At 39.9% G+C, this 13,289-nt stretch overlaps 1 protein-coding gene across 7 annotated transcripts in view; it reads left to right on the top strand.

The window, feature by feature from the left end:
• Positions 1–13,100, top strand: part of TNRC6A (trinucleotide repeat containing adaptor 6A) — a 57,286-nt gene extending 44,186 nt beyond the window's left edge. For 4 of the 7 annotated variants that reach the window (XM_015876748.2, XM_032447647.1, XM_015876746.2 and 1 more), the window contains 19 exons: positions 677–841; positions 1,153–1,328; positions 1,621–1,701; positions 2,141–2,192; positions 3,591–3,733; positions 4,082–4,228; positions 4,404–4,541; positions 4,781–4,909; positions 5,023–5,100; positions 5,359–5,569; positions 6,175–6,207; positions 7,747–7,881; positions 9,317–9,475; positions 9,868–10,008; positions 10,504–10,611; positions 10,817–11,038; positions 11,603–11,673; positions 11,789–11,928; positions 12,143–13,100. In XM_015876748.2, coding sequence (XP_015732234.1) covers positions 677–841; positions 1,153–1,328; positions 1,621–1,701; positions 2,141–2,192; positions 3,591–3,733; positions 4,082–4,228; positions 4,404–4,541; positions 4,781–4,909; positions 5,023–5,100; positions 5,359–5,569; positions 6,175–6,207; positions 7,747–7,881; positions 9,317–9,475; positions 9,868–10,008; positions 10,504–10,611; positions 10,817–11,038; positions 11,603–11,673; positions 11,789–11,928; positions 12,143–12,518 — 2,705 coding nt within the window. In that variant the 3' untranslated portion in view covers positions 12,519–13,100. The remainder of the gene's footprint in view (positions 1–676; positions 842–1,152; positions 1,329–1,620; positions 1,702–2,140; positions 2,193–3,590; positions 3,734–4,081; positions 4,229–4,403; positions 4,542–4,780; positions 4,910–5,022; positions 5,101–5,358; positions 5,570–6,174; positions 6,208–7,746; positions 7,882–9,316; positions 9,476–9,867; positions 10,009–10,503; positions 10,612–10,816; positions 11,039–11,602; positions 11,674–11,788; positions 11,929–12,142) is intronic. The other 3 variants (XM_032447648.1, XM_032447651.1, XM_032447650.1) reach the window with 2 other exon arrangements.
• Positions 13,101–13,289: the final 189 nt, after the last annotated feature.

A 13,289-nucleotide genomic window follows, 5' to 3' on the forward strand; every position in this document is an offset into this window, starting at 1 on the left:
AAATTGGAAGATCTGTTCTCATTTTAAATAGTTTCAGTAACGTAGACTAGACAGCTCTGTTGAAATCCTGGGGTGTGGGAACAAAGGGTGAGTGCTAAATGCATATAAATATATAGATAGATATATCTAGGGAATAGTGTTTTTCTTCATTTGATTCTAAAAGCTACAACTTAATGTTGCCAAATAATCAAAAAAACAAAACAAAAAAAAAACAAAGAAAACACCCAAATACCAAACCGAGTTGGGCTGCTACCAGGCAGAGTGAAACATGATTATTTTATATGCACCAAAGATCAGAATTTGCAGGCTTGTAGTTTTGGGAGCAGTAAATAGTTGTGGATGTGTCTTTGCAGTACATGCAAAGTGCTTTGTGCTGTCTTTTTGCAGCTGCAAAGAGGAGTAGCTTAAACACAAGGAGCAGCCCTTAGGAACTTAGTATTTTAGAGATGTCTGTTCTCAGTGTAATTCTTTATATATGAAATTTGTATTTTTGCTTCTTTTTAATGGAACAGTTTACAGTTTTAATAATGACCTTCATGCAAAATGCAAATGTTTACTAATAAGCTCTTTACTGTATGCTATGGCTTTGAAAAGGCAAAGCACTTGATTCTTTAAAGTGGCTTTTAAAATCCTGTTTTAAAAAAAACATGTCAGTAACTCATACTGCTTTAAAAAGGTTGGGGAGAGCCTTCTACTCCAGCCACTACTGTAGATAATGGAACTTCAGCGTGGGGTAAGCCCATGGATACTGGTACTAGCTGGGGAGAACCCATCAGCGATGCAGGAGGCACCTCTGGCTGGGGAAACGCTTCTCTTGGTCAACAGGCTCCAAATAAACCCGGTGAGTGCTTTTGCACTGTCTTTGAGTAACAATACTGAAGGTGAAATGCTTATCTTTTTTGGAGGCTTTAATTTGAAATAAGCTCATTTCTGTCTGTGTTAAGGGCAGCCAATGCAAACTGATGGTTTTTTTTGTACTGGAGTAGCTACTCATTGGTGTGTGTTTTCCTTTACTACCATGCCATTACTGATCTGACACTGGGCATGATTAAAGAAACTACTTCAGGTTTTAGTAGCTGATTTGAGTGGAGATTTTTGTGGTTTTAAGTGTTGACGTGTTGGGGTTTTGTTTTGGTTTGTTTTTACAACCAGGGCCTAAATCTATGCAAGATAGTTGGTGTGGAGACGATATGCCATTGACAGGCAGTCGTCAGACCAGCTGGGAGGAAGAAGAGGATGTAGAGATTGGAATGTGGAACAGCAGTTCTTCACAAGAAGCTAACACGTCTTTGAACTGGCCACCCTATATGAAGAAAATGCCCACAAAGGTAATTGTGACTTGTGAGATGTCAAGTCCACACACAGGTGCAAGTTGGCAATGGAAAGAAAGAAAAACTTATGAGGCTCCTGAGAATTATTTCTTCTCACTGTGTAAAATGGTTTCCTCAGGAGGTTGTGTCAGGGTTTTTGCACTGTTGTCATTCCTGAAAACTAAGAACGGGTTGCTGTGCTGAATGGAGTACCATAGAGCTTTCATCTTCATAATGTTTTACGGTTTAATTTAAGCAGTGGGTGGTAAATATCTTCTGAGTATCATGGGAATTCCTTTCTGTTTTTCAGGGAATAATGAAAGGTGGAAATAAGCAAGATGAAGCATGGATCAATCCATTCATTAAGCAATTCACAAATCTCAGTTTTTCAGTAAGTATTACACCTTTCCTGTCAGCATTGCCTTTTTAGAGTGTTAGTTGTAATGCACAAAGATGAAAATACTTGATTGTCTGAAGCCCATTTTCATCGTATTTTCCTTTTTACTTCTATTTATCTCCTCTGTCGCTCATCCCTTTTTTTCTTTGTACATTCTCAGTATAAAAAGACTTACTTACGAAGAAAGGCATTGTTGTAAACACTACCAGTTATTCATCCAGTAGTCTGCTGCTCTAGTTAGTTACGTGTGGATGTTGGTAAATACACCTGTTTTCAGTGGGGATATCAAAGGGACAAAATGCTTTAAGATAGAGCCCAATTATCTTGATGTTTTTTTTCCTGCAGGTCTGAATTGTTATAATATATATGAATCTCTTTGTTTTAGCTTCTAAAAAGATTATTATTAAATAATTGATTCATTTTATTACTTCAGAGAGAATCACCAGAAGAAACCATACAGAGCAATAAGATGGACTTGTCTGGAGGTAAGAAGAAAACATAATTAGATTTTACAGCTTTCCAATCTGTTAGCTTAAATATATCAGTTTGCATAAGTATATATTGTGATTTCTTTTATTTATTTGTGTATTTGCATGTATATATAATATTTCCTTAAATAATACTCTTGTAGAGCAGGAAAAAAAAAGACTTGTGCATATAACACTGCGTACCTGATTGCTGCAGTATTGTTAATCCAGAAGTCAAACTAATCTTATACATACAGAGCTGGCATGAAAGTGTGCTTATGTGGTGTGGGGTTTTGGTTTTTTGTTTTCTTAATACAAGTATCCAGACTGCTTTGTGGACAGCTTCCCTAAATAGGCACAGATGTTCTGAATACCACACTTGCTTCTTGTGGTTAATTCTTAGAAACACATTTTCAGTTCGAAGAAGTAAATTAATACCGAACAGTTACTTCAGATACATTTATACTTGAATGCAAAAATCACTTTTGAGCAGCCTTTGAGCTCATTTGCCATTGTGATTCCTCTAGCAAATGAAAAATAGGATAATTAAATTTAATCAATGGCCAGCAGTATATGATAGTAGGACATGTGATGAAAAATAATTGTGGCACTGTGTTTATTGTAGCTGCACTTCTTAATTTTAGTTGCAAATTGCTTTTTTCACTTTTGGCTCATGATCTGTATTGCATGAGTTCTTTGCATTTCAGATATTAAAAAAAATAATAGAAAGCCTCATGCTTAAATGATCTCAGTTCTTGAATTTGAATTCGAAATATCTGCTTGGAAACAATTCTCTTGCAGTGCATGCAGTGGAGTATTAATGGAGTATTATGCAATGAAGTACGCTGCTTTACTACTGCTTGTATTTTGATCTCCAAGCTTGCTTAGTAGCATTAACAATGAAAGTGAGATGTTACAATGAGCTTTCAGTAAATACCAGTATTTAAAATGTTCCCATCTGTTTGGTTGTCATTCCCTCCACAATAACTGAATCAAATTAAAGACCCTCTGAAATCTTATGCAGATGAAGGGCATGTAATAAAGATACTGCTTCAGATCCAAGACAGCACTTGTTGTGACTCTTCAAAGAAAAAACAAAAAGCTGACATTAATGTCTGTCTTAAACAATTATACTTGCCTTGTTTTTGCAGGCTGAGAATATTTTTGGGGAAGTGTGCAAACTGTTGATGCTTTTCTGATTCCCAATTTGAAGCTGTCTGTAGCCACTATTCATAGTGTTTCCTTTCCTTTGAAGCGAAACCCAGGAAGTTTAAAATGGAACTGATGTTTTCTTTTTCTAGTGCCAAGCCTGAAAGCTGTATTCTGTATTTCATGAGCATAAATCCATTCTGACTGTATCTGGAAAACGATGTGATCCTTCAATGTCGTAGTCACATCTCTCTCACTTTCTCTTAGGGTTATTGCAAGATAAGAGAATGGAGATTGATAAGCATGGCCTCGGTGTTGGAGATTACAATCGTGTGGTTGGAAAAGGCCCTGGTTCTCGTCCTCAGATTTCCAAAGAGTCTTCCATGGATCGCAGTCCTTATTTTGATAAGGTTAGTAGCTGTCTTATTGGTGGACATTCAGAACTTCTTTGATTCAGCATTCTAAGTAATTGTCTGTGCACTCCTTAGCTTTCTGCATTTGGTGGAGAAGAAACTTAGTGCTTTCTTGTTAATCCATAAGATATGTTTTGTTCTTTTTAACTTACTGATATATAATACTAAGCACTTTCTGTAGCCCATTTGCAGTGCAAATAACTAACCTGATCTCTTTTGTTTTCTGCCTATTTCCTGCTGATGCTGGACTCTCATGTGACTCTTCCCTTCTGTTCCTGGCAATGGTTTCTCCCTACTGCTTGCTTGCTGGCTGGTTGTTGCGCATCGGTTTGTCCGTCCAATCAGGATGGCATTGTAGCAGACGAGTCCCAAAACATGCAGTTTATGTCCAATCAAAACATGAAGCTTCCCCCTTCAAATAGTGCACTACCTAACCAAGCCCTTGGCTCCCTGGCAGGGCTGGGTATGCAAAACTTGAATTCTGTTAGACAGGTAAGGCTGTGTGCATATACTTGGCATGTTACTTGACAGTATTTAATACCTTTTAATTTAACATCCTAGCTACTAATGTGATTAATATGTTTTCTGGTTATAATGTAAATGTGTAGGGGTGGGAGAAGTAGCAGAAGAGGTTTATTGTCACTAACCATCCATCTTTTTTCCCCAGAATGGCAATCCCAGTGTGTTTGGTGTTGGTAATATAGCAGCACAGCCCAGGAGCATGCAGCAGCCTCCAGCACAACCTCTTAATTCATCTCAGCCTAATCCACGTGCTCAAGTGCCTCCTCCATTACTATCCCCTCAGGTAACTAAGTACTTGGAACATTCTACGTATAAGCTAACAAAATGCTGCTTCAGAAGAATTTTCTATTTACTGGTGTGGCTGATGTCTATTCTGTAAATGTTTGGAAACTTACTCGTCCTGATTGGTGTATCAGAAAATGGGCAACTGTTAACCTGAGATTGTAATATCCCATGGTTAGTATAACTACTTGTGCATACTTCATACATCAGTGTCACTGATTGTGCTGGTCCGTTCTGCAGGTTCCGGTATCATTACTGAAGTATGCACCAAACAACGGTGGCCTGAGCCCACTTTTTGGCCCACAACAGGTAGCCATGTTGAATCAACTGTCCCAGTTAAACCAGCTTTCTCAGATCTCCCAGTTACAGGTAAGCTAAAAAAGGTAGATGCTCTGTGTTCTGTTTGAACATGCAAGTAGAAAATTACCTCAACTGTACGTTTCTCTAAAACAAACAAACAACACCAAAACACTGTCTCCTAGCGGTTGTTGGCTCAGCAGCAAAAAGTGCAGAATCAAAGAAGCATGCCTTCTGGTGGTCGTCAGCAGCAGGAGCAGCAGGTAAATACTTTTATTATTAACTTCTCAAACAACTTTTTAAAACTGGCTTTGATCTTGAGCTGCGTTTCTAGTTATAAGTTGTATAAAAACGTGCAACAAGGAATTGGGTTTTGACAAGCTTTAAAGGAATATGCTTAGCTTAACGCTGGGTTTTTGCTGTGCTAACATGCACGAAACAAAGATTGATTTATTATCTTTAAGTGTAGAAGAGCTTTTGACTACTGATAATGTAACTGCTTTGTGTTGTTTTTTTTGAAGGGTCGATCTATTAGTATGCAGCAACAGATGATGCAACAGTCCCGTCAGCTTGATCCAAACCTGTTAATGAAGCAGCAGACTCCACCCTCTCAACAGCAGTCACTCCATCAACCCTCCATGAAATCTTTCCTTGAGAATGTCATCCCCCACGCTACTCCTGAGCTACAAAAAGGGCCATCACCAATAAATTCATTCAGCAGCTTCCCTATAGGTGAGTTTTTTCATGCGAACTTCATACAGTCGATATTTATGTAACAAAGGGCACACAGCCTTTCTTTTGATCTTGCCTGCAGTTTTCCTCTGAAAACAATAGTGGTTGTAATCCTGTTAGTATGTACAGTTTTAACTCTAGTAGTAGTTGTTAATGGGAGTCAGCCAGTTACTTTTGTTCACCAAATAGCTTTTTCCACAAGTCTGCTTATTCCCAGAAATGATTATCAATATTTCAGTGCAAAATGTCTTCCATTTTGATAGTACGTCTGTTCCCTTTTACTTCTTGCTTATCCTACAGATCTCAAAGATAACACAAAGTCATTTTGCAGTCACATATCCTGAAGCTAAAGAACGTTAGGAAAGTAGAATCTATACAAAGAACCCATTGAAGCGGTCACATTTCTTTGAATTTAAAGGGAGTTTTCAATTAATCTGGAATCATATGGGTAAAACAAAGAAATGAATTTCTCTTCTAGTTGTTTTGTCCAGAAGAGGAAGCTTTTAGTTTTGTGTTTTTTAAAGAGTGGTTGTCTCATTCCAGACAAAATGTCTGACCATTTATAAATGCAAGTATCTCCTGTTTCTTTCTCCCTACGTTTCCAGGCTTCAGTCCAATTTCTACTTCAGAAATTCCAGGCTTGTATATTTTCTCCTTATTTTAGGTCCCTTTTAAATGCTATCTTAATACAACTGTATACCATTTACCCCTGGTTTTTACCTCTATTTTTGTTCCTCCTTTTTACTTTGCTTTTCTTCTGTGTTCTTTCAATCCTGCCTTTTCTGCTGAGCTGATTTCCTTTGCATTCTCATTGCCTTTCATGGAAAACTTTTGTTTAATTGAGACTACTGCTAAAATCCTTGTGCTTGTAGGTGAGGTGTTACAGAGCCAGGGAGCCGGTGCAAGCTGTGCTGTTGCAGTGCATGTGGCACATTGGAATTTTGCTTAAGTCCAGGCTGTTATTTAATGGTTGCTGCTGCTGATTGGCATCAAAATTAACTACTGCATTCATCCAAAGGGCAAGGCAAGAGACATGAAGTTTGCTTTGCTATTAGAGGCACTGTTAGTTCTAATAAAAGGAATATTGAACTTTCTTGCCAAACTTCATACCAAGTATTTGCATCCTGTCTGTATTAGTTTCTTGTTGTTTCCACTAGATGTGGAATTACTTCATTTGAAATGCCATTTAATATCATTAAGCAGCTGCTTTCTCACCTCAATCATTGCTACATTTCAGTAACCTGCAGTATATATTAATGCTTTGGGATCTCTTTGGTGTAGTACTGTGTAGTCAGAGAAGCAGGTGGAGTCACACTCAGTCCACAGTTAAATGGCTTTAGGGAAGAAATAAGTTGCTGGAATTTCTTCACACCCCTGTGGAGAATTAGAATCAAGAGGAGTTTTTATGCACTTGGAGGATACTCAGAGCTATGGGAGAAGGAGCAGAAGTTGCCAAACTGTGTTCTGGAAAATTTTGTGCTGTTTTATTTTCTCCATGTTCTACTGTCAGCACCAGGAGATTTAGCAATGAGAGCAGGAAGCCCCATGCATGTTCTGGATGACTGAATTGGTCAAAGTTGACCAGACCCAGCAGCAGCAGAGACCTGGGGGGGTTGTGTGTGTGGTGTTTCTCTCCAGTTGACCAGTGCTGCAGTCAAGTTCTAATTCCTTTACAGAATTAAGTATTTTGAATAATAAATCCTGAATAAGAATGGGGTTGAGGGTCTAACTGCAAGTTCCAGTATGTAACTTTTGCTGAATAGGGATGTACTGTCACACCTTTCTGCTGGGAAAGGGGTCTGTCTTAGAGCTGAGCGTAGTTCTTCAAGGTACAGTCCTTGAGTTCAGCTGTTACACCAGTGCTACACTGGTACTAAAATGCCACACTTCTTTAGATGTTTACATTTTAGTTTCTCTTCCACAATGGCTTCTTCCACTGACACTTCTGCATGAAGACATCAGCTGTGAACTTCAGAGTGCTTTGCATTGCTTAGCTTAGCTTCTGTCTGTAGTAAGTTCACTGCATCAAGTGCTACTTAAATGGATGTTTCTCACACAGACTTGGAAGCATGAAAGAACTGTCGTAATATGCTCATAAATGTTGATTAGAACAGTAATGGTAATTACCACAATAAAGGCATTCAGTCTGTCTTTCATAAGTTGTGTGTATCTTTTAGGAATGAACTCAAACTTGAATGTAAACATGGATATGAGCAGTATTAAAGAGCCACCACAATCTCGATTGAGGAAATGGACTACAGTAGACAGCATTTCTGTGAACACATCTTTAGAGCAAAACTCCAGCAAACATGGTATGTTAAGTACATCTTTAAATAGCGTCTGACCTGTCACCTCAGAATTTCAAGTTCTGTGTGTAAGATTCAGGTTTGCTGTATTTATGCTTGTACTTGTAATACTTGTGTTGCTGCAGCTGTCAGTATTGTCTGTGCTAAACTTGCTGCTTGTCTTGTACAGCAGCCCACAGCTTTCTTAGAATTTTAACTTACAGAAGTCTTATGATGAGACTAGTAGGAATATTGTGCAGGATTCCTTTAAGACTTTCAGCATGCCTGTTGCTACTAGCTTTACCTTAATCTGAGTTGGAAGTCTTCATACATTTATAAAACCAGCTTTAGATTTTTCCATCTACACCCCAACCCCTGCCCCACTGTGATGCCATCTCTGGAGGCATTTGAGGCCAGGCTGGATGGGCCCTAGCTAGCTGATCTGATGGGTGGTGGTCCTGCCCATGGCAGAGGGCTTGGAACCAGATGGTGCCTTCCAACCTAAGCTGTTCTCTGGTTCTGTGATATCTCATTCCAGCGATCAGGGATTCACATAATGTTTCAACTGTTGCGGTTGCTTGAAATTTCATCCAGTTAAAATTTGATTCTGTAGCACAAAGGTTCTATGTCTAAAGATAGTTAAAAATGTCTCCAGTCTCCTGTTACTGTTCAGATTGTTTGGATATTTTTAGATTTGTCAGCTGCTTTAATGCTGTGGAATAGTTTGCTGCCTGAAGCATGTAGTGGGGACATCCCGCTGCTGCACTTGCTTGCTCTAAACTTCAGCTCATTATTACCCATGGAAGTCTGAAGTGTTGATGTTGCTTTAATGTTTTCTCAACAGTGTTGCAAATTTGATCTTTTGAGCTCTATTGCACTAAATCAACAGTGACAGTTGCATATTCCTCCAAAACTGTCAAATACAGCTTTTTTTGCTGTATAACTTCAAAGTTCTGACAGGATTTGCCCAGAACTGTGAATGCTGCTTTTCTTTCTTGCTCAGTTGCTGGTAACTTTTTTCTTTTCCTTATGAAATATGAGCAAAACTTAAGAGCTTTCCAGTAGTTAAAGGTCATTTCGGACTTAGTAGGTGCTTCTTCAGGAGCATTCTCATCACAGAGAGTATATTTGCTCTATTTGTTATCCAACTGGAGTCTTACATCTTGGTTTTAACCTCTTGAACTGATATTTTGGTTAAATTTATAGACGTGCTGGTTTAGAGATGATTGCATGGGGTTGTATTCTTCAGGTTTTCTGCTGAGTTCCTCAGAGACCTTCCATTTTAGATTATATGCACTTCTATGACTTCCTGTGTCATTGAACGCCATAAGAGAGCAGTATGCTGGCATGTATTTTATGACTGCTTTACCTGGGCTTGTTTTTATTTTACATGCGTGCGATTTATACCCAGAATTGTCTATAGAAAATATAACCTTATTTTTATTTTTATTTTTTAACGTAGGTGCTATTTCAAGTGGTTTTAGGCTGGAAGATTCTCCGTTTGTTCCATATGACTTTATGAACAGCAGTACTTCACCAGCCAGTCCTCCTGGATCAATTGGGGATGGCTGGCCCCGTGCCAAATCGCCTAATGGCTCTAGCAGTGTTAACTGGCCACCAGGTATGCGGTGCCACCACTTGCATGGTTCTTAGTGGTCAGCATTCTTCCACATCCCTTGGCTGTTACGTGTGGAGGGTCACAAAAACAATATACAGTAAGCTATGAAGGATGTGCTGTATTTTACCTGATAGAAATTGAGAGCAGTATTTTGATGGCACAGAGAAATATATGTCCCTGCTTGCAAATTTTACCCTGGTAAAACTAGAGATTAAGAAAGTGAAGACTAACAGAAGTAAATTAAGTACTTAAAAGGTCGTGGATTTTAAGTTATCTACTTAGCTGTCTTAACAATACATCTATACCTCCTGATTTAAGTGTGTGTATATATATATATACCAATGGGGGGGGAAAAAAGCAACACAAAATCTTCTTTTCTGAATCTCTGTTCCTAGAATTTCGTCCTGGTGAGCCATGGAAAGGTTATCCAAACATCGACCCTGAAACTGACCCTTACGTCACTCCTGGCAGTGTCATAAACAATCTTTCAATTAATACTGTGCGGGAAGTTGACCACCTCAGGGACAGGAACAGTGGTACGTTCGGGGGGTGCATTTGGCAGTGAGTTGTGCATTAGTCTGTTTGCTGTCGCATAGAGCAGTGGTTTATTTGAAAATCTGTTTGGTACTTTCTCATCTTGTTTATCTGTTGTATTGTGGATTTCATGACTGAAAGCTCATCTTTGGATCAGACACTGTTGCTTGATGCAATGCAGCAGATATTCCAAGAATGCAGTTAAGAGTGAGTGAGTACAACTGATGTGCATTCTGATGTAATCCTCCTGAGCACAGACAGGCAGTGTATTGGGAAGCAGGCAGTCTAGCCACTGCAGTAATGGAATGAGCTTTGCTTGTGGTGAGTGTAGGGTGCTTCCTGATGTCAAATATGCTTGCCACCACTTGCCTTTGGTTATGAATGAGGGCTAAGAAGAGTGGAGAAGATCATGTTTGACTCTGCAGATGTGTTCAGTCTGTTAATGTTTTTGCAATGTTGACACGCTGTCCTGTGACAGATTTGTATTTTTATTATAGGGTCATCCTCATCTTTGAACACCACGCTGCCTTCAACTAGTGCCTGGTCATCCATTCGTGCCTCCAACTACAATGTTTCCCTCAGCAGTACAGCACAAAGCACTTCAGGTAACATCGTCTTGTATTGCTCTGAGCAGACATTTTGTGCCTTTCCTGTGCTTCAGTGAAGTACTGCGTTGTCAGTAAAAATTAGGTGTGGGGTCTCATCTGAGTGGTAACTCAAACCCTTATTTTACTCTCCTTTAACAGCATTTATTTGTAGACTGGTGCAAGTGCTGCAGAGTATTGATTTCTTGTTGTCTTTGTCTCCTAGTAGCCAGAAACAGTGATTCCAAATCAACATGGTCTCCTGGATCAGTCACTAACACCTCTCTGGCTCATGAGCTGTGGAAGGTCCCTTTGCCACCTAAAAGCATCACTGCTCCGTCCCGCCCACCTCCAGGGCTAACAGGCCAGAAACCACCTTTGTCCACTTGGGATAATTCCCTTCGTTTGGGTGGAGGATGGGGAAATTCTGATGCCAGATATACCCCTGGTAAGGATGATTATGGTTTTTATTAGTAAGCTACATAATTTGTCAGTATCAGCTGGTACCTCATACCATTTGTCTTGCCAAAAGCATAAACAGGTTTGTATCTCCTAAACTGCATTGCTGAAAATCCAGCAGGCAAAATTGGTTTTAGGGCTGCATTGTTGTATTTAGCCATTGCGTGCAGCAGGAATGTGAGTGGCAGTAGTGTTATTTCTGCTTGTGTATGAAACATCTCACCAAGGCCTTGCTGAGTTTGACATCTCTGCAGCTGAGTAGTTGCCTGATAAGCATTGCTTCTAGAGTGGCTCATATAGTAACGAGCCAGATCGTGGTATGTAGTATGGGGAATCCTTAGCCAGGCTTCACAGCTATTCTTAGCTTGCAATGAGTGGAAACAAATACACTTAATGTGTGGGTTATTTTTTTTTTTAGTTGCAATTATCTGATGACAGTTCTTTCTTATTCATCAGTGCTCCTGTCAGTTGCCACGCAGCTTCTTGTGCACTTCTCCTAATGCCTTTGTGTTCAGTATGACAAGGCACTTACTGCTTTATTTTCCTCATTTAGGTTCAAGCTGGGGTGAGAGCAGCTCAGGGAGAATAACAAATTGGCTTGTTCTAAAAAACCTTACACCTCAGGTAAGGCTGGGGCTGCACAGCTGTGTGCAGGCTGGTGGGGCAGCACTGCCCTGCTGCAGTCCAAGCTTTGTGCTGCCTGTTCTCACCCTGTTCTCTGCCTTTGTTTCACCCTTAGATCGATGGCTCAACCCTGCGTACTCTGTGCATGCAGCACGGTCCACTAATAACATTCCACCTTAACCTCCCACATGGTAATGCTTTGGTCCGTTACAGTTCAAAAGAAGAGGTAGTGAAGGCACAAAAATCTCTGCACATGTAAGTTTTGTTTTTCCTTTTCTTAGTCTAAATTTTAAGTGGTTGTAAATGTTTTGCTGGGGTTGGAATACGTTTTGTGTGCAGGGATGTGAGGATTCACAGTGGCGGCTTAGCATCTGATGGGCTAATGCCAGGGTGTTGGGAGTGCTTGGTTAATGAAGAGGTGAAGGCAGAGAGAACCTCTTTAAAATGTGCTCTTGTCATCCTTCTGCAGGTGTGTTTTAGGGAACACTACTATTCTTGCTGAGTTTGCCAGTGAAGAGGAGATTAGTCGCTTCTTTGCACAAGGCCAGTCTCTGACTCCGTCTCCTGGCTGGCAATCTCTTGGATCCAGCCAGAACCGACTCGGATCCATTGATGGTTCCCATTCGTTCTCAAACCGTAATGATCTAAATCACTGGAATGGTGCTGGGCTGTCGGGAACTAGCAGTGGAGACCTTCATGGCACTTCACTTTGGGGGAGCCCCAACTATTCCACAAGCCTGTGGGGCACCCCGAGCAGCAATGACACCAGGGGAATTAGCAGCCCATCCCCCATCAACGCTTTCCTTTCTGTTGACCACCTAGGTGGAGGTGGAGAGTCCATGTAACCTTTTACTTTTTTCAACTAATAAACTGTGACCTCAAAATGTAACAAAGCAGCACTAATTTGGACTTTTCACCTACAGCCAAGGGGGTCACCTGTGGAAACAGTTACTTTCTGCACATTTTCCACTTTGTTTTAGCCCAAAACATATCAGTTTGAATACTTGAATCATGCAGGCCAATATTATAATGTGAAAAAAAAAAAAAATAGTATATATTTACACTTCCAGATAGTGCTATCCATATAAAACTGCTTGGAATGAGCTCATTTGTGTATATTCATCATGTTTATCCTTGGAATTCCTTCTCTCTCTTTTTTTTTTCCTGTTTTGCTGGTAATGTTGGAATATTGAGCTTTTTTGGGTTGTTTTTATTTTACCTTTGCACTGAATGATGCCCTCTCCGTCCAATCGGCAATACCGGGGAGGCAGCAGTTCACGTGTAAATGTTTACTCAAGGATGTTCTTAACAAACAGTGTGCGCTCTCTACTATGCCTTGATGTATGCCTACCTTATCGTGGTATCGTGGCGTTTCAAGATCAAGTGACGATGCTGACTTTAGGATTACGAATGAAAGTATTGCACCAGTTGTTTGTTTGTTTGTTTCGGGGGGGTTTGTTTTTTTTTTTTTTCATGTATAAAAACTAAAGAATTTAGCTCTGCAGTTTTAAAACATAGAAGTAAAAAAAAAACTGTGGCCACAGCTGTGACTTTGCAACCCAGCCTGCAAGCCAGGGCGGGTCCTGCACTTTCAATAGGCTTTCAATTTTGTTTTG

The sequence above is a fragment of the Coturnix japonica genome, chromosome 14, assembly GCF_001577835.2.
Source record: "Coturnix japonica isolate 7356 chromosome 14, Coturnix japonica 2.1, whole genome shotgun sequence".
Classification (NCBI taxonomy): Eukaryota; Metazoa; Chordata; class Aves; order Galliformes; family Phasianidae; genus Coturnix; species Coturnix japonica.